The sequence below is a fragment of the Coregonus clupeaformis genome, chromosome 8 (assembly GCF_020615455.1).
Source record: "Coregonus clupeaformis isolate EN_2021a chromosome 8, ASM2061545v1, whole genome shotgun sequence".
NCBI lineage: Eukaryota > Metazoa > Chordata > Actinopteri > Salmoniformes > Salmonidae > Coregonus > Coregonus clupeaformis.
The window spans coordinates 58,750,971-58,776,937 of NC_059199.1; the positions used below are offsets into that span (position 1 = coordinate 58,750,971).

A 25,967-nucleotide genomic window follows, 5' to 3' on the forward strand; every position below is an offset into this window, starting at 1 on the left:
GCTACTCAGGGCTTTTACTTGTGACATATACGCTGTAGTTAAATGCACTAAGGAGGAACAATGGGTCCATGTTGAAGACGCACACGCTCATCCCCAGAATATTTTTACGTGTCTGTTTTCAAAAGATAAAGCTAAGAACATTAATAACAATATGGAAGAAAATGAAACGTATTCTACAAGAACCAATATCACTCCCTAGAAACACAACCTTATGGAACAAATACTTGGAGAGCTTTTCAGAGTTCATTGATAAATTGGCCCACATGGAAAACTAAAGGCATAGACACCTTAATTGACTTGGTAACAGGAAATATATGTATTTCCATGACTGCTTTAAAAAGCAATTTTGGATTGACCAATGTAGATATTTTCAAATACATCCAACTTAAATGTTTTATATCGCAGAATTTCGATTTGAAATCTTTTGGACATAAGAGCAATCTGGAGGGAATCCTATTTGAGTCAGAAAAGGATATTCATATGATAGGTAAGACATACCAAACCTTGCAGAGAGCCTATCCAACTGACAATCTCTTAGAAAACAATATAAACTATTGGAACCAAGATTTTTAAAAGAACTGATGTAGTTGTTTGTATGATGTCATCGTTTATATGTGTATGTGCTGTTGATAAAATATCAAATAAAATCTTAATTTAAATAAAGAATGGTCCACCACCCAAAGGACATCCAGACAACTTGACACAACAGTGGGAAGCATTGGAGTCAACATGGGCCAGCATCCCTGTGGAACGCTTTCGACACTTTGTAGAGTCCAGGCCCGGACTCATGTAAGTTTGGTGGGACAATGATGGAATATTATTCTAACCCTCAGAAAACTGGACACATGAATGTTCTTGAAACGTTCCCAGGAAGCATGTGTAGAATATTAATATCTTATGTTATGTTACACAGAACATAGCAACCATGTTCTGTGTAAGTTCTGTTTGACAATAAGGGAATGGTCTCATGGAAACAGTCCTTGCATGTCACTGAAAGATTCCTATGAAAACATTAGGTAATGAATGACCTAATGAGACTATTTAAGGGAACGTTCTCTAAAGTTGTGGGAACGTCAGTAGTTATCTGGGAGACACTCACCCACGGAAGGCGCATCATATTCATCTCCCAGCAGAATCTCTGGTGCTGAGTAGGCCAGAGAGCCACAGGATGTGGTCAGGTTCTCTCCTGGCTGGAACTTGTTGCTGAAGCCAAAGTCAGTAAGCTTGACCAGGCCCTGCTTCTCGAAGAACACCACATTCTCCGGCTTGAGGTCGCGGTGCACCACGTGTAGCCGGTGGCAGTAGGAGATGGCATTGGACGATCTGGGCAAAATACCGCTTGGCAGTAGGAGATGGCATTGGACGATCTGGGCAAAATACCGCTTGGCAGTAGGAGATGGCATTGGACGATCTGGGCAAAATAACGCTTGGCAGTAGGAGATGGCATTGGACGATCTGGGCAAAATAACGCTTGGCAGTAGGAGATGGCATTGGACGATCTGGGTAAAATAACGCTTCGCCACCTGGAGGGAGAAGGAGAGGAGAGAACAAATGTTCAGCTTTAGTATTCTGGTCATAATATTTGGTAGGATATTTAGAAGGCTGCTGTAGGTCTCTTTGATCAAACACAAATATAAATGTAAGCATGAACACACACACACACACACACTCCCCCACCACCACACACACACACTCCCCCACCACCACACACACACACTCCCCCACCACCACACACACACACTCCCCCACCACCACACACACACACTCCCCCACCACCACACACACACACACTCCCCCACCACCACACACACACACTCCCCCCACCACCACACACACACACTCCCCCACCACCACACACACACACTCCCCCCACCACCACACACACACACTCCCCACCACCACACACACACTCCCCCACCACCACACACACACACTCCCCCACCACCACACACACACACTCCCCCCACCACCACACACACACACTCCCCCACCACCACACACACACACTCCCCCACCACACACACACACACTCCCCCAACAACACACACACACTCCCCCACCACCAAACACACACACTCCCCCACCACCAAATACACACACTCCCCCACCACCAAACACACACACTCCCCCAACAACACACACACACTCCCCCATCACCAAACACACACACTCCCCCACCACCAAACACACACACTCCCCCACCCCCACCCACACATTCCCCCACCACCAAACACACACACTCCCCCACCACCACTACACACACACTCCCCCACCACCAAACACACACACTCCCCCAACAACACCCACCATCTCCCCCACCACCAAACACACACTCCCCCAACCACCACATACCTCCTCTGTGAGTCCTCCGTCGTGCTTCATGATGCAGTCGTACATGTCTCCTCCATCACCCAGCTCCAGGATGAGGTAGAGCTTGGTCTGCGTATCGATGACCTCGTACAGACGCACCACGTTGGGGTGTTGCACCAGCTTCATACACCTGACCTCCTCGAACAGGTGAGCTCTGGCCACCGGGTCTAACCTGGATTTATCTATCACCTTCACAGCTACCTGGAATAGTAATGCCAAGAGTGTGCAAAGCTGTCATCAAGGCAAAGGGTGGCTATTTGAAGAATCTCAAATATAAAATATATTTTGATTTGTTTTAACTCTTTTTTTGGTCACTACATGATTCCATATGTGTTATTTCATAGTTTTGATGTCTTCACTATTATTCTACAATGTAAAAAATATTAAAAAATAAAGAAAAACCCTTGAATGAGTAGGTGTTCTAAAACGTTTGACTGGTAGTGTACTTAATTATGTATTAAAAGTAAATGTAATTTGCTAAAATATACCTAAGTATCAAAAGTAAAAGTATAAATAATTTAAAATTCTTTATGCTAAGCATTCAACATGTACTTTGGGTGTCAGGGAAAATATATGCTGTAAAAACTACATTATATTTTTCAGGAATGTTTAAGATATAAATAGTAAAGTACAGATACCCCCAAAAAACGACTTAAGTAGTACTTTAACGTTTTTTTACTCTAAGTACTTTACACCACTGATCATCATCATCAACAAAATGATCAACAACATCATCATCATCAGCAGTTCCATGGTCCAGTCTGAACATAAAGAGATTTCCAGTACTTTTGAATACTTTTTAGGCAGTAGTTCTGAAAGTAGCGCTCACTAGCCAAAAGTGGTCCCCGGAAATTGCGTACTACGTCACATATGTGCAGATATGTGCACCACGTCATTGCTCTCTCTCTCACTCTGCTGTGGGTGCATCTTGCTAGCTGTCACTCAAACGGCGAGGGGCTGAAGCTCATTGGCTGAAACTCAAATTGCTAGGGGGCTGGCCCACATGTGGGGAAATGTAGGGAAAATGGCGCCGCACAGCTTCCAGAAAAGAGTCGCTTTCAAACTAGGGACTTCGTGGCTAATGGAGGTAAGAGTAATTCTGCTGATAGATTATACATGTATGAACTAGGCTACACATAGACACATCCAGCCCAAAGCGTGAGGTTTAAAAAAGACTTACTAGTTGTTCCGGAACATGTCTTTAACTAAGTGTCACCTTTATATGCAATAATAATTACAGAATGATTGCAAAACAATTACTTTACATTAATCAATCAATTAACTATTGACAGACTTAGCTATCTACCTTTTCTCCAGTGAAGACATGGCGTGCTAGTTTGACCACAGCAAAGTGTCCTCGTCCCAACGTCTTGTCCAGGTCGTACAGCCCGGCGATCTTCCCATCGTGACCCCTCTTGAACCCCGCCATGACTGCTGGGAACTGGGATGAACTCGGTCTGATACGTTGATCTAAGGTCAGTTTTGCATTTTACCCTCTAATGGTGAAAGTCGGGATAGTGGGGTGATTGAGCTGATCTTAGATATGTGCCTATGGGAGACCTCTACTGATGTCGGATGAAGTTGACTTTAGATTCTGATTTTAGATCAGTCTTCTGTTAGTGAACTGGAACAAATGGTGCAGTCTGCGTTACAGCCCTGTGAGAGAGGGGGGAGGGAGGGAGGGAGGGAGGGAGGGAGGGAGGGAGGGAGGGGAGAAATGGAGGTAGAACGTTTTGACAATCTTTACACACAGGAACCAGTCCAACACCGTAGAGAGGGATTACACACCTGTCTGATTACAGAATACTTCAGACACGTAGGCCTAACGCTCCTTACTGGAATCTGACAGGTAGGCCTAACGCTCCTTACTGGAATCTGACAGGTAGGCCTAACGCTCCTTACTGGAATCTGACAGGTAGGCCTAACGCTCCTTACTGGAATCTGACAGGTAGGCCTAACGCTCCTTACTGGAATCTGACAGGTAGGCCTAACGCTCCTTACTGGAATCTGACAGGTAGGCCTAACGCTCCCTTACTGGAATCTGACAGGTAGGCCTAACGCTCCTTACTGGAATCTGACAGGTAGGCCTAACGCTCCTTACTGGAATCTGACAGGTAGGCCTAACGCTCCTTACTGGAATCTGACAGGTAGGCCTAACGCTCCTTACTGGAATCTGACACGTAGGGCCTAACGCTCCTTACTGGAATCTGACAGGTAGGCCTAACGCTCCTTACTGGAATCAGACAGGTAGGCCTAACGCTCCTTACTGGAATCTGACAGGTAGGCCTAACGCTCCTTACTGGAATCTGACAGGTAGGCCTAACGCTCCTTACTGGAATCTGACAGGTAGGCCTAACGCTCCTTACTGGAATCTAACAGGTAGGCCTAACGCTCCTTACTGGAATCTGACAGGTAGGCCTAACGCTCCTTACTGGAATCTGACAGGTAGGCCTAACGCTCCTTACTGGAATCTGACAGGTAGGCCTAACGCTCCTTACTGGAATCTGACAGGTAGGCCTAACGCTCCTTACTGGAATCTGACAGGTAGGCCTAACGCTCCTTACTGGAATCTGACAGGTAGGCCTAACGCTCCTTACTGGAATCTGACAGGTAGGCCTAACGCTCCTTACTGGAATCTAACAGGTAGGCCTAACGCTCCTTACTGGAATCTGACAGGTAGGCCTAACGCTCCTTACTGGAATCTGACAGGTAGGCCTAACGCTCCTTACTGGAATCTAACAGGTAGGCCTAACGCTCCTTACTGGAATCAGACAGGTAGGCCTAACGATCCTTACCGGAATCTGACAGGTAGGTCTAACGCTCCTTACTGGAATCAGACAGGTAGACCTAACGCTCCTTACCGGAATCTGACAGGTAGGCCTAACGCTCCTTACTGGAATCAGACAGGTAGGCCTAACGCTCCTTACCGGAATCTGACAGGTAGGCCTAACGCTCCTTACTGGAATCTGACAGGTAGGCCTAACGCTCCTTACCGGAATCTGACAGGTAGGCCTAACGCTCCTTACTGGAATCTGACAGGTAGGCCTAACGCTCCTTACCGGAATCTGACAGGTAGGCCTAACGCTCCTTACTGGAATCTGACAGGTAGGCCTAACGCTCCTTACCGGAATCTGACAGGTAGGCCTAACGCTCCTTACTGGAATCTGACAGGTAGGCCTAACGCTCCTTACCGGAATCTGACAGGTAGGCCTAACGCTCCTTACTGGAATCTGACAGGTAGGCCTAACGCTCCTTACCGGAATCTGACAGGTAGGCCTAACGCTCCTTACTGGAATCAGACAGGTAGGCCTAACGCTCCTTACTGGAATCTGACAGGTAGGCCTAACGCTCCTTACTGGAATCTGACAGGTAGGCCTAACGCTCCTTACTGGAATCTGACAGGTAGGCCTAACGCTCCTTACTGGAATCTGACAGGTAGGCCTAACGCTCCTTACTGGAATCTGACACGTAGGCCTAACGCTCCTTACTGGAATCTGACAGGTAGGCCTAACGCTCCTTACTGGAATCAGACAGGTAGGCCTAACGCTCCTTACTGGAATCTGACAGGTAGGCCTAACGCTCCTTACTGGAATCTGACAGGTAGGCCTAACGCTCCTTACTGGAATCTGACAGGTAGGCCTAACGCTCCTTACTGGAATCTAACAGGTAGGCCTAACGCTCCTTACTGGAATCTGACAGGTAGGCCTAACGCTCCTTACTGGAATCTGACAGGTAGGCCTAACGCTCCTTACTGGAATCTGACAGGTAGGCCTAACGCTCCTTACTGGAATCTGACAGGTAGGCCTAACGCTCCTTACTGGAATCTGACAGGTAGGCCTAACGCTCCTTACTGGAATCTGACAGGTAGGCCTAACGCTCCTTACTGGAATCTGACAGGTAGGCCTAACGCTCCTTACTGGAATCTAACAGGTAGGCCTAACGCTCCTTACTGGAATCTGACAGGTAGGCCTAACGCTCCTTACTGGAATCTGACAGGTAGGCCTAACGCTCCTTACTGGAATCTGACAGGTAGGCCTAACGCTCCTTACTGGAATCTAACAGGTAGGCCTAACGCTCCTTACTGGAATCAGACAGGTAGGCCTAACGATCCTTACCGGAATCTGACAGGTAGGTCTAACGCTCCTTACTGGAATCAGACAGGTAGACCTAACGCTCCTTACCGGAATCTGACAGGTAGGCCTAACGCTCCTTACTGGAATCAGACAGGTAGGCCTAACGCTCCTTACCGGAATCTGACAGGTAGGCCTAACGCTCCTTACTGGAATCTGACAGGTAGGCCTAACGCTCCTTACCGGAATCTGACAGGTAGGCCTAACGCTCCTTACTGGAATCTGACAGGTAGGCCTAACGCTCCTTACCGGAATCTGACAGGTAGGCCTAACGCTCCTTACTGGAATCTGACAGGTAGGCCTAACGCTCCTTACCGGAATCTGACAGGTAGGCCTAACGCTCCTTACTGGAATCTGACAGGTAGGCCTAACGCTCCTTACCGGAATCTGACAGGTAGGCCTAACGCTCCTTACTGGAATCTGACAGGTAGGCCTAACGCTCCTTACCGGAATCTGACAGGTAGGCCTAACGCTCCTTACTGGAATCAGACAGGTAGGCCTAACGCTCCTTACCGGAATCTGACAGGTAGGCCTAACGCTCCTTACCGGAATCTGACAGGTAGGCCTAACGCTCCCTTACTGGAATCTGACAGGTAGGCCTAACGCTCCCTTACCGGAATCTGACAGGTAGGCCTAACGCTCCTTACTGGAATCTGACAGGTAGGCCTAACGCTCCTTACCGGAATCTGACAGGTAGGCCTAACGCTCCTTACTGGAATCAGACAGGTAGGCCTAACGCTCCTTACCGGAATCTGACAGGTAGGCCTAACGCTCCTTACTGGAATCTGACAGGTAGGCCTAACGCTCCTTACCGGAATCTGACAGGTAGGCCTAACGCTCCTTACTGGAATCAGACAGGTAGGCCTAACGCTCCTTACCGGAATCTGACAGGTAGGCCTAACGCTCCTTACTGGAATCTGACAGGTAGGCCTAACGCTCCTTACCGGAATCTGACAGGTAGGCCTAACGCTCCTTACTGGAATCAGACAGGTAGGCCTAACGCTCCTTACCGGAATCTGACAGGTAGGCCTAACGCTCCTTACTGGAATCTGACAGGTAGGCCTAACGCTCCTTACTGGAATCTGACAAGTAGGCCTAACGCTCCTTACTGGAATCTGACACGTAGGCCTAACGCTCCTTACTGGAATCTGACAGGTAGGCTTAACGCTCCTTACTGGAATCTGACAGGTAGGCCTAACGCCCCTTACTGGAATCTGACAGGTAGGCTTAACGCTCCTTACTGGAATCTGACAGGTAGGCCTAACGCCCCTTACTGGAATCTGACACGTAGGCCTATCGCCCCTTACTGGAATCTGACAGGTAGGCCTAACGCTCCTTACTGGAATCTGACAGGTAGGCCTAACGCTCCTTACTGGAATCTGACAGGTAGGCCTAACGCTCCTTACTGGAATCTGACAGGTAGGCCTAACGCTCCTTACTGGAATCTGACAGGTAGGCCTAACGCTCCTTACTGGAATCTGACAGGTAGGCCTAACGCTCTTTACTGGAATCTGACAGGTAGGCCTAACGCTCCTTACTGGAATCTGACAGGTAGGCCTAACGCTCCTTACTGGAATCTGACAGGTAGGCCTAACGCTCCTTACTGGAATCAGACAGGTAGGCCTAACGCTCCTTACTGGAATCAGACAGGTAGGCCTAACGCTCCTTACTGGAATCTGACAGGTAGGCCTAACGCTCCTTACTGGAATCTGACAGGTAGGCCTAACGCTCCTTACTGGAATCTGACAGGTAGGCCTAACGCTCCTTACTGGAATCTGACAGGTAGGCCTAACGCTCCTTACTGGAATCTGACAGGTAGGCCTAACGCTCCTTACTGGAATCTGACAGGTAGGCCTAACGCTCCTTACTGGAATCTGACAAGTAGGCCTAACGCTCCTTACTGGAATCTGACACGTAGGCCTAACGCTCCTTACTGGAATCTGACAGGTAGGCTTAACGCTCCTTACTGGAATCTGACAGGTAGGCCTAACGCCCCTTACTGGAATCTGACAGGTAGGCTTAACGCTCCTTACTGGAATCTGACAGGTAGGCCTAACGCTCCTTACTGGAATCTGACAGGTAGGCCTAACGCTCCTTACTGGAATCTGACAGGTAGGCCTAACGCTCCTTACTGGAATCTGACAGGTAGGCCTAACGCTCCTTACTGGAATCTGGTTCCAAGAACACAGAACTGTTGCCAAGAACATTCCTAAGAGGTGACTATACAGGTCACTCTACAAGTGTGTGTGTGTGTGTGTGTGTGTGTGTGTGTGTGTGTGTGTGTGTGTGTGTGTGTGTGTGTGTGTACAGTGCATTCGGAAAGTATTCAGACCCCTTGACTTTTTCCACATTTTGTTATGTTACAGTCTTATTCTAAAATTGATTAAATAAAAATGTTTCCTAATCAATCTACACACAATACCCCATAATGACAAAGTGAAAACAGGTTTTTAGAAATGTTTATTTATTTACATAAGTAGTCAGACCCTTTGCTGTGAGACTCAAAATTGAGCTCAGGTGCATCCTGTTTCCATTGATCATCGTTGAGATGTTTCTACAACTTGATTGGAGTCCACCTGTGGTAAATTCTATTGATTGGACATGATTTGGAAAGGCACACACCTGTCTATATAAGGTCCCACAGTTGACAGTGCATGTCAGAGCAAAAACCAAGCCATGAGGTTGAAGGAATTGTCCCTAGAACTCAGAGACAGGATTGTGTCGAGGCACAGATCTGGGGAAGGGCAGCAAAAAATGTCTGCAGCATTGAAGGTCCCCAAGAACACAGTGGCCTCCATCATTCTTAAATGGAAGAAGTTTGGAACCACCAAGACTCTTCCTAGAGCTGGCCGCCCGGCAAAACTGAGCAATCGGGGGAGAAGGGCCTTGGTCAGGGATGTGACCAAGGACCCGATGGTCACTCTGACAGTGCTCCAGAGTTCCTCTGAGAACCACCCAGAAGGACAACCATCTCTGCAGCACTCCACCAATCAGGCCTTTATGGTAGAGTGGCCAGACGGAAGCCACTCCTCAGTAAAAGGCACATGACAGCCCGCTTGGAGTTTGCCAAAAGGCACCTAAAGGACTCACAGACCATGAGAAACAAGATTCTCTGGTCTGATGAAACCAAGATTGAACTCTTTGGCCTGAATGCCAAACGTCACGTCTGGAGGAAACCTGGCACCATCCCTACGGTGAAGTATGTTGGTGGCAGCATCATGCTGTGGGGATGTTTTTCAGTGGTATCGACTGGGAGACTAATCAGGATCAAGGGAAAGATGAATGGAGCAAAGTACAGAGAGATCCTGCTCCAGAGTGCTCAGGACCTCAGACTGGGGTGAAGGTTCACCTTCCAACAGGACAACGACCCTAAGCCCACAGCCAAGACAACGCAGGAGTGGCTTCGGGACAAGTCTCTGAATGTCCTTGAGTGGCCCAGCCAGAGCCCGGACTTGAACCCGATCAAACATCTCTGGAGAGACCTGAAAATAGCTGTGCAGCCATCCAACCTGACAGAGTTTGAGAGGATATGCAGAGCAGAATGGGAGAAACTCCCCAAATACAGGCGTGCCAAGCTTGTAGCGTCATACCCAAGAAGACTCGGGGCTGTAATCGCTGCCAAAGGTGCTTCAACAAAGTACTGAGTAAAGGGTCTGAATACTTATGTAAATGTAATATCAGTTGTTTTTTTAAATACATTTGCAAATATTTCTAAATGCCTGTTTTTGCTTTGTCATTATGGGGTATAGTGTGTAGATTGATGAGGAGGAAAAACTATTGAATCCATTTTAGAATAAGGCTCTAACGTAACAAAATGTGGAAAAAGGGGTCTGAATACTTTCCTAATGCACTGTATTCCCAGTGGGTTTTCACCATTTTGATTTCACACTCAGAGGAGGCAAGGAAAGGAAGGAAGGAAGCCATTTCAGACTATTGGGATGTCAACTTGAGGACACATTCCAATCAGACAGGCAGGCAATAGGTCAGGCAGTAGGGCAGGCAGGCAGTAGGGCAGGCAGTAGGACAGGCAGGCAGTAGGGCAGGCAGGCAGTACGGCAGGCAGGCAGTAGGGAAGGCAGTAGGACAGGCAGTAGGGCAGGCAGTAGGACAGGCAGTAGGGCAGGCAGTAGGACAGGCAGTAGGGCAGGCAGTACGGCAGGTAGTAGGGCAGGGAGTAGGGCAGGCAGGCAGTAGGGAAAGCAGTAGGGAAGGCAATAGGACAGGCAGTAGGACAGGCAGGCAGTAGAACAGGCAGGCAGGCAGTAGGGCAGGCAGTAGGACAGGCAGTAGGGCAGGCAGTAGGGTAGACAGGCAGTAGGACAGGCAGTAGGGCAGGCAGTAGGGCCGACAGGCAGTAGGACATGCAGTAGGGAAGGCAGTAGGGCAGGCAGGCAGTAGGGAAAGCAGAAGGAAAGGCAGTATGAAAAGCAGAAGAAAAGGCAGTATGACAGGCAGTAGGACAGGCAGGCAGTAGAACAGGCAGACATACAGTAGGGCAGACAGGCAGTAGGGCAGGCAATAGGGCAGGCAATAGGGCAGACAGGCAGTAGGGCAGTAGGGAAGATAGGCAGTAGGGCAGACAGACAGTAGGGTAGACAGACAGTAGGGCAGACAGGCAGTAGGACAGACAGGCATTAGGGCAGGCAATAGTGCAGCCTGGCAGTAGGGCAAACAGACAGTAGGGCAGACAGTAGGGCAGACAGACAGTAGGGCAGACAGGCAGTAGGGCAGACAGGCAGTAGGGCAGAGAGACAGTAGGGCAGACAGTAGAGCAGGCAGTAGGGCAGGAGGCAGTAGGGAAGACAGGCAGTAGGGAGACAGGCAGTAGGGCAGACAGATAGTAGGGCAGACAGGCAGTAGTGAAGACAGGCAGTAGGACAGGCAGGCAGTAGGACAGACAGTAGGGCAGACAGGCAGTAGGGCAGACAGGCAGTAGGGCAGACAGTTGGGCAGACAGGCAGTAGGGCAGACAGTAGGGCAGACAGGCAGTAGGACAGGCAGGCAGTATGGCAGGCAGTAGGACAGGCAGGCAGGCGGGAGGGCAGGCAGTAGGGCAGGCAGGCAGTAGGGCAGAAAGGAAGTAGGGCAGACAGGAAGTAGGGCAGGCAATAGGGCAGACAGGCAGTAGGGCAGACAGACAGTAGGGTAAATAGGCAGTAGGGCAGACAGACAGTAGGGCAGACAGTAGGGCAGACAGGCAGTAGGGCAGACAGACAGTAGGGCAGACAGTAGGGCAGACATACAGTAGGGCAGACAGTAGGGCAGACAGGCAGTAGGACAGAGAGGAAGTAGGGCAGGCAATAGGGCAGACAGGCAGTAGGGCAGACAGACAGTAGGGCAGAAAGACAGTAGGGCAGACAGACAGTAGGGCAGACAGGCGGTAGGGCAGACAGGCAGTAGGGCAGACAGACAGTAGGGCAGACAGTAGGGCAGACAGGCAGTAGGACAAACAGGCAGTAGGACAGGCAATAGGGCAGACAGGCAGTAGGGCAGACAGGCAGTAGGGCAGACAGACAGTAGGGCAGACAGTAGGGCAGACAGGCAGTAGGACAGACAGGCAGTAGGACAGCAATAGGGCAGACAGGCAGTAGGGCAGGCAGACAGTAGGGCAGACAGACAGTAGGGCAGAAAGACAGTAGGGCAGACAGACAGTAGGGCAGACAGGCGGTAGGGCAGACAGGCAGTAGGGCAGACAGACAGTAGGGCAGACAGTAGGGCAGACAGGCAGTAGGACAAACAGGCAGTAGGACAGGCAATAGGGCAGACAGGCAGTAGGGCAGACAGGCAGTAGGGCAGACAGACAGTAGGGCAGACAGTAGGGCAGACAGGCAGTAGGACAGACAGGCAGTAGGACAGGCAATAGAGCAGACAGGCAGTAGGGCAGGCAGACAGTAGGACAGACAGTAGGGCAGACAGACAGTAGGGCAGACAGGCAGTAGGGCAGACAGTCGGGCAGACAGGCAGTAGGACAGGCAGGCAGTAGGACAGACAGTAGGGCAGACAGGCTGTAGGGCAGTCAGTAGGGCAGACAGTCAGTAGGGCAGACAGGCAGTAGGGCAGACAGTCAGGCAGACAGACAGTAGGGCAGACAGGCAGTAGGGCAGACAGTAGGGCAGACAGACAGTAGGACAGGCAGGCAGTAGGACAGACAGTAGGGCAGACAGGCAGTAGGGCAGACAGTAGGGCAGACATGCAGTAGGGCAGACAGGCAGTAGGGCAGACAGGCAGTAGGGCAGACAGTAGGGCAGACAGGCAGTAGGACAGGCAGGCAGTAGGAAAGACAGGCAGTAGGACAGGCAGTAGGGCAGACAGGCAGTAGGGCAGACAGTAGGGCAGACATGCAGTAGGGCAGACATGCAGTAGGGCAGACAGGCAGTAGGGCAGACAGGCAGTAGGGCAGACAGTAGGGCAGACATGCAGTAGGGCAGACAGGCAGTAGGGCAGACAGGCTGTAGGGCAGACAGTAGGGCAGACAGGCAGTAGGGAAGACAGTAGGGCAGACAGACTGTAGGTCAGACAGTCAGTAGGGCAGACAGTCGGGCAGACAGGCAGTAGGACAGGCAGGCAGTAGGACAGACAGTAGGGCAGACAGGCAGTAGGGCAGGCAGTAGGGAAGACATGCAGTAGGGCAGACAGGCAGTAGGGCAGACAGGCAGTAGGGCAGACAGTAGGGCAGACAGACAGTAGGAAAGACAGGCAGTAGGACAGGCAGGCAGTAGGACAGACAGTAGGGCAGACAGACAGTAGGACAGGCAGGCAGTAGGGCAGACAGACAGTAGGACAGGCAGGCAGTAGGGCAGACAGTAGGGCAGACAGACAGTAGGGCAGACAGTAGGGCAGACAGACAGTAGGAAAGACAGGCAGTAGGACAGGCAGGCAGTAGGACAGACAGTAGGGCAGACAGGCAGTAGGGAAGACAGTAGAGCAGACAGACAGTAGGGCAGACAGGCAGTAGGGCAGACAGGCAGTAGGACAGGCAGGCAGTAGGACAGACAGTAGGGCAGACAGACAGTAGGACAGACAGGCAGTAGGGCAGACAGTCGGGCAGACAGGCAGTAGGACAGGCAGGCAGTAGGACAGACAGTAGGGCAGACAGGCAGTAGGGTAGACAGGCAGTAGGGCAGACAGGCAGTAGGGCAGACAGGCAGTAGGGAAGACAGTAGGGCAGACAGGCAGTAGGGCAGACAGACAGTAGGGCAGACAGTTGGGCAGACAGTAGGACAGACAGTAGGGAAGACAGTCAGTAGGGCAGACAGGCAGTAGGACAGGCAGGCAGTAGGACCGGCAGGCAGTAGGACAGACAGTAGGGCAGACAGGCAGTAGGGCAGACAGTAGGGCAGACAGGCAGTAGGACAGGCAGTAGGGCAGACAGGCAGTAGGACAGGCAGTAGGGCGGACAGGCAGTAGGGCAGACAGACAGTAGGACAGGCAGTAGGGCGACAGGTAGTAGGACAGACAGTAGGGCAGACAGGCAGTAGGGCAGACAGGCAGTAGGACAGGCAGTAGGGCAGACAGGCAGTAGGACAGGCAGTAGAGCAGACAGGCAGTAGGACAGGCAGTAGGGCAGACAGGCAGTAGGGCAGACAGGCAGTAGGGCAGACAGGCAGTAGGACAGGTAGTAGGGCAGACAGGCAGTAGGACAGGCAGTAGAGCAGACAGGCAGTAGGACAGGCAGTAGGGCAGGCAGTAGGGCAGACAGGCAGTAGGGCAGACAGTAGGGCAGACAGTAGGGCAGGGTGCTGTATAACTGTACCAGTAGTTACTCTGTCAGCAGAACTGACACTCTGTACTATCAAGGGTCAAGGTCTATATTTCCAATAGACACTTCAATCACTCTCCACAATGTCAGCAAATATATAGCCTAATAACTGCATTATAGCATTATTATTACAATCAACAACTGCAGAACCATACTATTTTTGGAATACTTAGTAATTGAGATGTGACTATATTTTGGAGACAGTAGCTGGCGTTCCTGTAGACTATCGTGTACCACTCTGCCAAGGGGTCTGGACATTTACGGGAACAGATCATGTTAACACAGGACAGAGCCTGTCTGTCAACCCCTTCCTCATCCAAAATCTGACATGCTGTCGAAACTATATAGAGAACCTATATTTTTTTACCCACACAAAGAAAGCCATGGCTTTTCAATGGCGAGGTGGACAAGTGCCATGTTGATACACAAAAGTAAGGTATCATTATATTAGCCTACATTGTAGGCGTCTAGGCTTGTTCGGCACATACAAACATGAGGTCGCCACTAAATGCAAATGACTACATAAGATCCTATAGCCTATAAACGCTACCCGTGTGTGGACGGTCATTGTATTTAGTTTACTTACCGCGCTGCTTGCTTATATACGGTAGATTTCAATGTATTCCTGACCCTCCGCTGCGTTCATTCGTTAGGTAACTCAGACTGCCTTGAGGAGCGACCGTCTGCTATAGACTACAAGTCTATAAAATGTGCTCTGATAACACCAGTCAGCCTTCAGAATTGCCAATGGCACTAGGTTTAGTTCAGATTGAGCACTGCAAATAACTGCGGCTATTTCGAAGCCTCCTTGTGAATCACATAGGCTATAGCCAGCAATTAAATTAAATTCAAAGGGCTTTATTGGCATGGGAAACGTATGTTAACATTGCCAAAGCAAATGAAATAGATAATAAACAAAAGTGAAATAAACAATAAATATTAACAGTAAACATTACACTCAGAAGTTCCAAAAGAATAAAGACATTTCAAATGTAATATTATGTCTATATACAGTGTTGTAACAATGTGTAAATAGTTAAAGTACAAATGGGAAAATAAATAAACATAAATATTGGTTAGATAACCATCATTGGTTACCCTTTTCTTTTGGCAACAATTATTTCGGTCAGTACTATCCGGTATCCTTGGGCTATCTCTTTCCTAAACCAGAACACCTACCTTTTACCCTAACCATTTAACATTTCAATTTCAATGGGGTACGGACGTCCCAAGGAACGGACCATTCTCTCTCTCTACCTCTCTGCATGGAAGCGCGCCGGTCCTATTAATCTTTGACGTCAGAAGTGCGTAAACGAGCAAACATCAACAACACATTAACCACACCATATTTATTTATGTTTTTTAACAGTGGTGGAAAAGGTACCCAATTGCCATACTTGAGTAAAAGTAAAGATACCTTAATAGAAAGTAAAAGTGAAAGTCAGCCAGTAATACACTACTTGAGTAAAAGTATTTGGTTTTAAATATACTTAAGTATCAAATGTAAATGTAATTGCTAAAATATACTTAAGTATCCAAAGTAAAAGTATAAATCATTTCAAATTTCTTATATTACCCTGCCAAAAATAAATTAAGCAAACCAGATGGCACAATTTCCTTTTTTAAATGTATTTACTGATAGCCAGGGGCACACTCCAACACACAGACAATTTACAAACGAAGCATGTGTGTTTAGATGTTCTATAGCATAGGTCACTAACAGGCGGACCGCGGTCCGGATCCGGACCCAGAAGCCGTCCCATACGGACCCGGACCAAAACAAAAGATTATGAATTAAAACCTGACGGGGCGCTTCTATTTTAATGTGCACAGCTTTTGTAGTCTTTACGGTACTCGTTTTGTGAATGAGGAAACTCACCGACCAATTGCATGTGAGTTAAGCGATCCCACGTGATACCACTCAGCCAATGAAGTCTTTGCATTCCTGGCGGTAAACATTGGGACTCTACAGTGCAGACAGATGAGAGTTTTAGAGGCAAGTTACCAAGGAAAAGAAAGTCGGATTAAAAAGATAGCGATATATGTAGAAAACAAAGGGAGCGAAAACAGACGAATGAGACGGAGAAAGGGAACGAAACAGACGAGTGAGAAACAGACGAATGAGACGGAGAAAGGGAGAGATACAGACGAGTGTGCCGGAGAAAGCTGAGGAAAATACGAGTGAGACGGAGAAAGTTGACGAAAATATGAGTGAGACGGAGAAAGGGAGCGAAACAGACGAGTGAGGCAGAAAAAAGGGTAACAGTTAGAGAAAATAAGGAACAAATGGCACTCTCCAAAAAAAAGAAAAGTGGACAATGAAAACAGAGCATTTAATCCAGAATGGACAGACTCCACCAGGATCCTGAGCAACACATTCACTGCCCAACAACGTGCTCTTGAGTGTTCCCTCAGAGTTTCTTGGATTTTGGGTAAACACAAAAAGCCATTTACAGATGGAGGGGTTGTCAAAGAATGCATGAGTGCAGTAGCTGAAACACTACTTGAGGGAAAACAAAAAAATTAGCTTTGTGATAAAATAAAGCAAATTCCCATGTCAGCATCATCTGCCACAAAGAAAAGTGAAATATTAACTCAGGATGTGCTAACCCAGCTAGATGAAGCCATGCATAAGGCACCATGTGTAGGCTTAGCTGTGGATGAGTCCACTGACATATGTGACAATGCTCAGCTGTTAGTGTTTGCCAGGTTTTTCAACACAGCCCAGAAAACATTCTGTGAAGACATGTTAGGTGTCACTCCCCTTCAGACCAGTACAAGAGGAGAGGATATCTACCTGGCCATTAAGGAGATGTTAACAAAAAGAGGAATAGAGCCAAAACAAGTGGTTTCAATAACCACAGATGGAGCCCCTTCTATGATAGGGAAAGAAAAAGGAGCTGTAGCAAGACTGAAAGGGGACAATCCTGAGCTTTTATCTTACCATTGCATCATTCATCAATCTGTCCTCTGTGCCTCCCTGTCAGATGAGCATGCTGAGGTGATGAATACAATGATGAAAATGATAAATTTTCTCAGGGCATCCTCTTCCTACCAGCATCGCATGCTTAGGGAATTCCTCAGAGAAGTTGATGCCAATGCTGATGATCTTTTGCTGCACAACAATGTGAGATGGCTCAGCAAAGGCAGGGTGCTAGAGCGCTTTTGGTCCATCAGGAGGGAATTAGCATCTTTTTGGCAGAGCTAAGCAGTCAGAAGGCAACACAGTTTTCTCTCTTTTTAGAAAATGAGAAATGGATGGATAATGTGGCCTTTTTGGTTGACATCACGTCACATCTGAATGAACTGAATTTGAGGCTACAGGGCAAGGACAATTCAATTTGTGAACTGATGACAGCTGTTCGCTCCTTTCAGAGGAAACTTGAAGTGTTCAAGGAAGACCTGCAGGGAGACTGTGTACACTTCCCAGCAGTGCAGGAACAGGTTCAGGGACAGAGAGATTTGTCTTCTTTTGTTGATTTTATTGATAAGCTGATTGTAAACTTCAGCAACCGTTTTGACAGCTTCAGCTTTGGAGAGCAGCTCACCATGTTCATTCAGAACCCATTTCTGATCACAGATGTCAGGGGGTTCTCAAAGGAAGTCACACAGCACTTTAAATGGGTAAATGCTGGGTCTCTCCAGATGCAATTGGTTGATCTCCAAGCAGATGTGGCCCTGAAAGAGCAGTTTGTAAGAACTGACCCTTCCACTTTCTGGTTCCAAATGGTCCCTGAGACTGCTTTCCCGGGTCTGAGGAAAGTAGCCCTATACATCTTGACCATGTTTGGCTCCACATACAACTGCGAGGCAGCTTTCTCCACAATGAACATAATTAAAACTAAATATCGTTCCAGGCTCACCAATGAGCACCTTCACATGTGTATGAGAATGGCCCTGACTCCATTCAAGCCCAGGTTTAAAATTCTGGCAAGACAGGCTAAAGCTCAATTCTCTCACTGAGCAAAAACATGGTGGAGTGGGATATGAGGGGAAGAAAGTGATACTCTAAAACTGTTCAATTGTTAAGATCTGTTGAGATTTATTATTTGTAAAATTGGTTGAGACTGTTGAGTCAAGATGTGAAACAGAAAAGGGAAATTCAAACTTTTCCTCCCTTTATATTATTTTTCTGAAGTTAAGCACTTTTTTTGAAAATGCACAATTTTCACATTTTATTTATTTTCTCTTATTTTGACATGCAGCCCTAGTTTTATTTAGTTAATTAATGAGAGCACATTGTACATATCTACAGTCATACATATATGTTCAGTAGGGCTGCCCCTCTTAGTCGATTAGTCGACTAATCGGTCGTTTTGGTCTTAGTCGACTAAGATTTCTTTAGTCGATAAGTCATTTTTTATGCTTATTCATGCTTAATTACTCATTTCCAAGTAACTTATGAGAACATTTCTGGTGAACACGAGATTTAAAGTGGTGCTTTTGCAGGATTAATTTCGGAGAAACTCAGTTTTACAGATGGTTAATTAACTACATTTATATTGCGCTTTTCTAGTCTTGCACAGCTCTGTCGATTAAATCAACTAATCGATTAGTCGACAAACTCATATAAGTGTTAGTCGACTAAGAATTTCTTTAGTCGAGGACAACCCTAATGTTCAGTTCTATGTTTCGTGATAATAAATATTGTCAACAAGTTTTTGAATTGTACTGAATTAATTTGATTAGACGGTCAGTTATTGATTACATTCAGAACTACTAGGCTACTTAAATATATATACCACTAAATTGTTAGACATTATGATCTTCTGGACCTTTGCTTCAAAACATTTTCTCTAACTGGACCTTTTTTAAATTTTGTTGAATACCCCTGGCCTAGGCTATAACCCCCCCTAAACATAGACAGGTTCCACACTGAAAATACGCAAAAACATTAGTTTGATAAAGACAACGAGGATATTTTCATCAGAATTATTAAGCATATGCCTACTCACCAAATAAATGTGTGGTGGCGGTAATTCATCACCATGCAGTGTTCAATGTGGAATTTTTCATCCATTTAGAAAATACCAAAGAACAGGCTAAATTAACAAAACAAGGCTATGCCATTGTACAGCCACAGGCTTCTACAAGCAAGCTCCACTGCTGAGGTTACTGCCTTTTTAAAGATTGTGTTCCACAATATAATATAACCAGTTGATATTACAGATTCAATAAATTAATCTTAAATGGCACTTGCTTTTTTATTGACTGAGGGTACAAAATATTAGGATCACCTTCCTAATATTGAGTTGCACTCAGAACAGCTTCAATTTGTCAGGGCATGGACTATACAAGGTGTCGAAAGTGTTCCACAGGGATGCTGGCCCACTTGACTCCAACGCAACGTTGTGTCAAGTTGGCTGGATATCCTTTGGGTGGTGGATCATTCTTGATACACATGGGAAATGGTTGAGCTTGAAAAACCCAGCAGCGTTCCAGTTCTTGACACACTTAAACCGGTGCACCTGGCACCTACTACCAGGGGTGCAACTTTCACTGGGGACATGTCCCCCCATCATTCTGAAATGGCATTTTTGTATTTTCAAATGCCTATCCCTAATAAATACATCCAAAGTGAGTTGGTTTTTCCATCATAAATTGACATTAAAAAAATGGGGCATTTGAAGACATTGAGTGAAGTGTACCCCAGATTTGTAACATTGTAGCGAGACACTGCCAAAGGATCCCTCCATCTAGTGTCATAAAGTACCCAATCTCATCTTCTGTTAGATAGAAACAGTGTTGTTCTCACTTCCATCTCTTATTATCCTGAGTCTGGCAGTATCTCAGATTGTTCTATTTTTGGTCCCACCCTGACTACAGTGAGAGAAGCGCCCTCCCCCAACGCCACACAAACCCAGCAAGACCACTCTTCTCTCCCTTTCCATCTAGACATGCCTGTTGAAGGTGGAGGAAGGCCAAAATAAACTGAGTCAGCCACACACAGCAGGGTAGTGCTACTTACAATATACTATCCCCTTCGTGCATTCATTCTAGATTGCAAACACAAATCTATATTGGACCTCCTGTAGCTCAGTTGGTAGAGCATGGCGCTTGCAACGCCAGGGTTGTGGGTTCGATTCCCACGGGGGGGGCCAGTATGAAAAATGTATGCACTCACTAATTGGAAGTCGCTCTGGATAAGAGCGTCTGCTAAATGACTAAACTGTAAAATATTTATCAAACGTTTGATGAGGTGCGTCTACCCCGCCTTAGAATGTGTGAACCGCTTCGATCACTAAGCCTTGCTCACACAGCAGGCCTTAATGCGCAATCAGTTTTTGAATACCGATTGTCCAAACGGCACATTACAAGTGACAAAAATCGGATGTGTTTATTCATAAGCAGTCATTCACTGACATGGCTACGCTAGTTGTCATAGTAACGACAGGTGTGCGAAATATCTGATTCCATGTGCTTTTTGGCTGTTCAGATGGCAGCAAAAAAAGATTGGAATCACGTATGCAAATAGGATGAGTCACTTAACTGCCATGAACAAGGCTTTAGAAAAGCATCCTCCCCAGAAAAGCAAATTTGAGCTTATTTGGCAGTTTCTCAATCTTTCACCACCTACTGCATTAAAAGAGAATAGCATAGCAGCTGCGTCACATTCAGTTATCTGATACAGGATGCCAGTTTCCACCAGTTACCATTTGAAACTGACGCGCTCAATTGAATTAGTTACACTAAACATGTACATGACCATAATGCCAAGAAAAAAATTAAGTAGTGATTTGTTAATTATTTGTGTTAATTCAAGTGAGCCATTACACTAAAGAAATATATCAGTCAGCGCTTACGTCACCCCGAGCCAGTTACTGTGTTGTGACCTGTACTAGTCGTCAGAGGTTTCAGGAGCACAAACTGCCCGCTGCTCTGCAATGCAGATTATACAATCATAATATCAGTGGTTCACTTGCTCTTTTCATGGTTTAAAAAATATATATATATTCCAACATTTCACCCTTCTGAAACCTGAGCCAGATGTACCTTCAAACAGACACTGCAAAGACAAGTGGCAGCGGATTGGCTGCAGTAAATTAGCAATCACCTGCTGGTTTGCGACAAACCGAAGCGATTCAACGTGTAGATTAGGAGAAAGGCCTAGAAATTAAAAAGACACGCTGCTTTAACGTTCCTAGTCGCAGTGTGTGCAATGCTATAGCGACACCCGGGTTACATTTTGGAAAGGTGCAGTTTCAAAACGTGATCTAGAAGTGTGTGTCTTTACTCTTAGCTAGACCTATGCTGTGATTGACAGGTGAGCAGTAGTAAAAGACCAGAGGAAGGAGAACATTTCAACCAGAGGATTTATTAATGATAGATTACGCCTTCTTCGCTGCCTCTTTCTGCAGCCTTTTCACCTCATGCTTGATGACCTTGTTCCTCTGTGGACACAAACAGCAAAATCAGTGACCAGTCAATCATTGGGGACAAGTATTTTATCACTTACCACTATGCAAATAAGATTTATTTTCCTTTAGATTTTATTGTCACATACATTAAAACCCTTCGTGTGTTGTCCTGGGGTTCAAATACAACATCTTGTCAATGTACATCTCATGTGAAACCCAAAATATTCAATATAATAATGAATAATCTGAACGTTTTCTCCACTTACCATCCTTTTGGCCTTCATCACCTTGAAGCGGTCAAAGTCGGACATCTGTGCCCTCTGCAGAGACACAACAGTTACAGCGGAGACGTAGGCATTAGCAGCGCTTAAGCAAAACATTTTTGCAACAGAAATGAAGAATATTTGCTTAGTGGACAGATTCAGGTAGGTCCTTCCCCGTTTTGGCCCATTTGCTTCCGTATGGTTCATTGTGACCACCACCCTGGAGTTGCAGGAACATTGCAGTAGCATAGCAAGCCAAAAATGTTGATGTGGGCAGTGATTCACCTAAAGCCTATTGAACTATCCTGTGTCCCATTTCACAAAATGTTTAGCCACGACCCTCGAGGAACCAACTGTTACCCACAAGCAGACCAATCCCCCCCCCCCATCCATTTAGAAAACACAGCCCCAGGGTTACTAAGGAGATAGAAGCCCTAGTCCAGAAACATGTGGACCCCATCAGGAGTTTCCTTTTGACTAGCAGCTAAAAGCAATCTAAAACACTCTGTACCTTTTGCCTGGCTTCGATCTTCTTGGCCCAGTTGCTTTCTGCCCACTTCTCTGTGACTTGGGCCTTCTCCCAGGCGCGTTTCACAAACTTCTGACGAGCACTGCAACACAGGAAGGGTTATGGCCCAGAGGATGGAAATGAGCAAAGAGCAGTAGGTCTGTGACTCAAAATCCACCACAGGAAAATGCAAAAGCAACAGCCAAACTATTCATTGAAGTGTTTGTGTGTGCACGTTTTTTTTGTACCAGACCAGCTGTAATACAACTGACTGAACCAATCAATATCTTGATAGAGGACTGGAATGTATTCATTTGTGCAAACCGTAGCGAAACATTTTGCAAAGCAAATAAGTTCATATTGGACAAAGTTAGGTAAGTACTTCCCTGTTTCATTCAGTTTGCTTCTTGCTTGGTTCCTAGTGAATACACCCCTGAGGTCCTCTCACTCACCTGTGTGGGACTTTGATGACGTAGTCAGTGAGCTGCATGCACTTGAAAGGCATTGACTGTCTCTTCACCCCTGTGCAGGGTCCATCCACCAGTGCCTGAGAAACACCACAGCCAGTTTAATCAAACATGTCTATGCTGAGTTGAACCATTCTTAAATTAACTGCTCTATGTGGTAGTTTACATTACGTCAACAACCCGGCTCTACCACTCACACAATGGTGAGTTTTTTGATTAGCTCATTGGACAATACTTTGAAGCAGGACTCTGGAGAAGGGTTGGTGGATAAAAGACTAACAGACATATAACCGCTAGCAGAGTAGGTGATACAGGTGCTGGTTTAGAGCCTGCTCTGCCAACTCCAGGCTTATGTTCCAGCCCTGCAGCAACACCAGTCAACCAATTCCAGGCCAGAAAGAAGACTGTGACTAGTTGATCATGTGAATCTGACATGTTACTGCAGGGTTGGATCAAGCCTGCACAACCAGTAACTTAAAAGGAAGAGAGTTGGGAGACCTCAGTCAGGATATCATCAATGCTATGCTTACTCTGTTTTGGTCGATGACATCGACGATGGCCACCAAGCTGCCTGCGTGGGGCCCGAAAGAGATGTAGGCAACGCGGCCGATCTCAACGTAGCGCTTGAACACCTACAACAAATGAGGGTTGTTAACTTGCTAGGTAGGTAGAGAGCCAGCAAAGAGACAAAACACTTTAATGGTGGTCTTCTAGCTAGCTACTTTCTTATAACGCTCCCGAAACTGTCAAAATGTAGATGGGTTATCTTGGTTAGCTAGCTACACGTTTTACAAATGTGATTTACAATTGTGGCATGGCTATTAGTTTGTGGGAAACACCAAGACCGAGAAGTCTAGACGCTAGCAAGCTGTACCGGAGTGATACTAGTAGCCCACCGCCTAGCACGCTAGCAGATAACTAACGTAACTAGTTAGTTTACATATGGCCGTTGACCGACAAACTCAAAATAAGAAAGACCCGAGGATTTTGAAGATAAATACAGCAACTATTCAGCGTTCGCCTCTCTAATGAGTTTGTCATAGTGGTGACATTGGCGCTTCCCTAGCGCGCTACTAGTTGACTAGTCTGATTATCGGCCTGTTCTTCACCACGTTGTAGCAGGCGGAACATCGAAATGTTTTATGTCCAAAAGCCATCGAAACTATTTTCATCAAAAGCCTAAACGCTAATAAAGCGAACATAGTGATACGCTATGCATTTACACATCAGTTGAGGGTGCTTAACAATAAGGAATATTATATTTAATCAGTTTTTCATAATTCACAAGCTTCATGGCGAACTCACCATGATGACAGTCCGCTTCAGAAAGGACGTAAAAGTTTCCGGTCGACGCAATTACGCCTTTCTGCTCTGTACGCACGCACGCGCATGTGAGGGATTTCTTCTTCGCGTGGTTGGATTATGTTTCAGTTCGGAATGCTCATCACGCCACCTACTGTAGAGGAATGTGTTGGTGTCAAATACAGTATGAACCGCTTTATATTTATTTATACAATTATATGATAATTCCTTTGGTTAAACATGTATGGCACTTTTTTTGGTGGGGGGAATGTACACCTGAAGTGAATGATGAGACAGTGTATCTTCCATCCACACAACTTTAGTCAATTATTCTGAATCTGAATCAATATTACTAGGCTTGTGAAAATCAGAATCACCTTTATTCGCCAAGTACGTGTACACATACTCAGAATGTTACTTGGTGATATATGGTGCTGCTAGTGATAGACAACATACTCAGAATGTTACCGATAATCAGACTAGTCAACTAGTAGCGCGCTAGGAAGCGCCAATGTCACCACTATGACAAACTCATTGGAAAGGCGAGCGCAGAATAGTTGCTGTATTTATCTTCAAAATCCTCTGGTCTTTCTGAGTTTGGTTTGTCGGTCCACGGCCATATGTAAACTAGCTAGTTACGTTAGTTATCTGCTAGCGTGCTAGGCGGTGGGCTAATAGTACCACTCCGGTACAGCTAGTCATAGACTGTTCTCTCTGCTACTGCACGGCAAGCGGTACCGGAGCACCAAGTCTAGGTCCAAGAGGCTTCTAAACAGCTTCTACCCCCAAGCCATAAGACTCCTGAGCATCTAATCAAATGGTTACCTGGACTATTTGCACTGACTCCCCCCTTTTACGCAGCTGCTACTCTCTGTTTATTATCTATGCATAGTCACTTTCATAACTCTACCTACATGTACATATTACCCCAATTACCTCGACTAACCGGTGCCCCCGCACATTGACTTGGTACCGGTATCCCCTGTATATAGCCTCGCTATTGTTATTTTTACTGCTGCTCATTAATTATTTGTAACTTTTATTTCGTATTATTTTATATTGTATTTTTTAGATATTTTTTTTAGATATTTTTTTCTTAACTGCATTGTTGGTTAAGGGCTTGTAAGTAAGCATTTCACTGTAAGGTCTACTACACCTGTTGTATTCGGCGCATGTGACAAATACAATTTGATTTGATTTGATTTGATATGGTGCTACTAGTGATAGACAATATAATCAGAATGTTACTTGGGGATATGTTGCTGCTAGACAACATTTAGAGACAGAGTTTAAACAAAGTTGACATACATTATATAAAACTAGGTAGAGTGAGGATAGAGCTGTAAGAGAATTAGCAGATATACAAATGTACAGTGGGTATACGGTTGATACACAGTGGGTATACGGTTGAAACACAGTGGATGTACACATTTACAGTATCAGTATGAATATATCTAAATGCAGAGAGATGGACAGAGTGCAATGCAGTATAGTGCAGTTATTTTGTGTACAGTTCAGAGATGGCTTGTACACAAACATCGTGTGCAGCATGGAGTGCATAGTCCTTTAGTCTCAATGGGCCAGATGGTGAGGGCCACAGCCCGGGTGAAGAAACTGTTCAGGTGGTGGGAGGTTTTGGTCAAATGATTGCTGATTGGAATTTGTACATCGTTGTCAACTGTGGCAGTGACAAGGTACAATAATCATAGATAGAGCAGGCCTACTAGAGTACAGAGACTGCAATATTTACATTTTAGTCATTTAGCAGACGCTCTTATCCAGAGCGACTTACAGTTAGTGAGTGCATATA

General features: G+C 46.4%; 2 protein-coding genes across 3 annotated transcripts; both read right to left on the minus strand.

Moving 5' to 3' along the window:
* Positions 1–700: 700 nt before the first annotated feature.
* On the minus strand, positions 701–15,539 carry LOC121572250 (SNF-related serine/threonine-protein kinase-like). 2 transcript variants are annotated; one of them, XM_041884220.2, is made up of 4 exons: positions 15,439–15,539; positions 3,677–4,026; positions 2,353–2,571; positions 701–1,523 (listed from the first exon to the last, which is right to left on the minus strand). In XM_041884220.2, the coding sequence occupies exons 2-4, from the start codon at positions 3,797–3,799 to the stop codon at positions 1,074–1,076; spliced, it is 792 nt and encodes a 263-aa protein (XP_041740154.1). In that variant the 5' UTR covers positions 3,800–4,026; positions 15,439–15,539; the 3' UTR covers positions 701–1,073. The 2 variants fall into 2 exon arrangements, with proteins under 2 accessions (XP_041740154.1, XP_041740153.1); XM_041884219.2 differs by lacking the exon at positions 15,439–15,539 and adding an exon at positions 14,846–15,043.
* Positions 15,540–21,554: 6,015 nt separating this feature from the next.
* On the minus strand, positions 21,555–24,251 carry LOC121572248 (60S ribosomal protein L14). Its single transcript, XM_041884216.2, has 6 exons — positions 24,161–24,251; positions 23,386–23,487; positions 22,841–22,935; positions 22,392–22,491; positions 21,884–21,937; positions 21,555–21,650 (listed from the first exon to the last, which is right to left on the minus strand). The coding sequence occupies exons 1-6, from the start codon at positions 24,161–24,163 to the stop codon at positions 21,588–21,590; spliced, it is 417 nt and encodes a 138-aa protein (XP_041740150.1). The 5' UTR covers positions 24,164–24,251; the 3' UTR covers positions 21,555–21,587.
* Between the last annotated feature and the right edge of the window lie 1,716 nt (positions 24,252–25,967).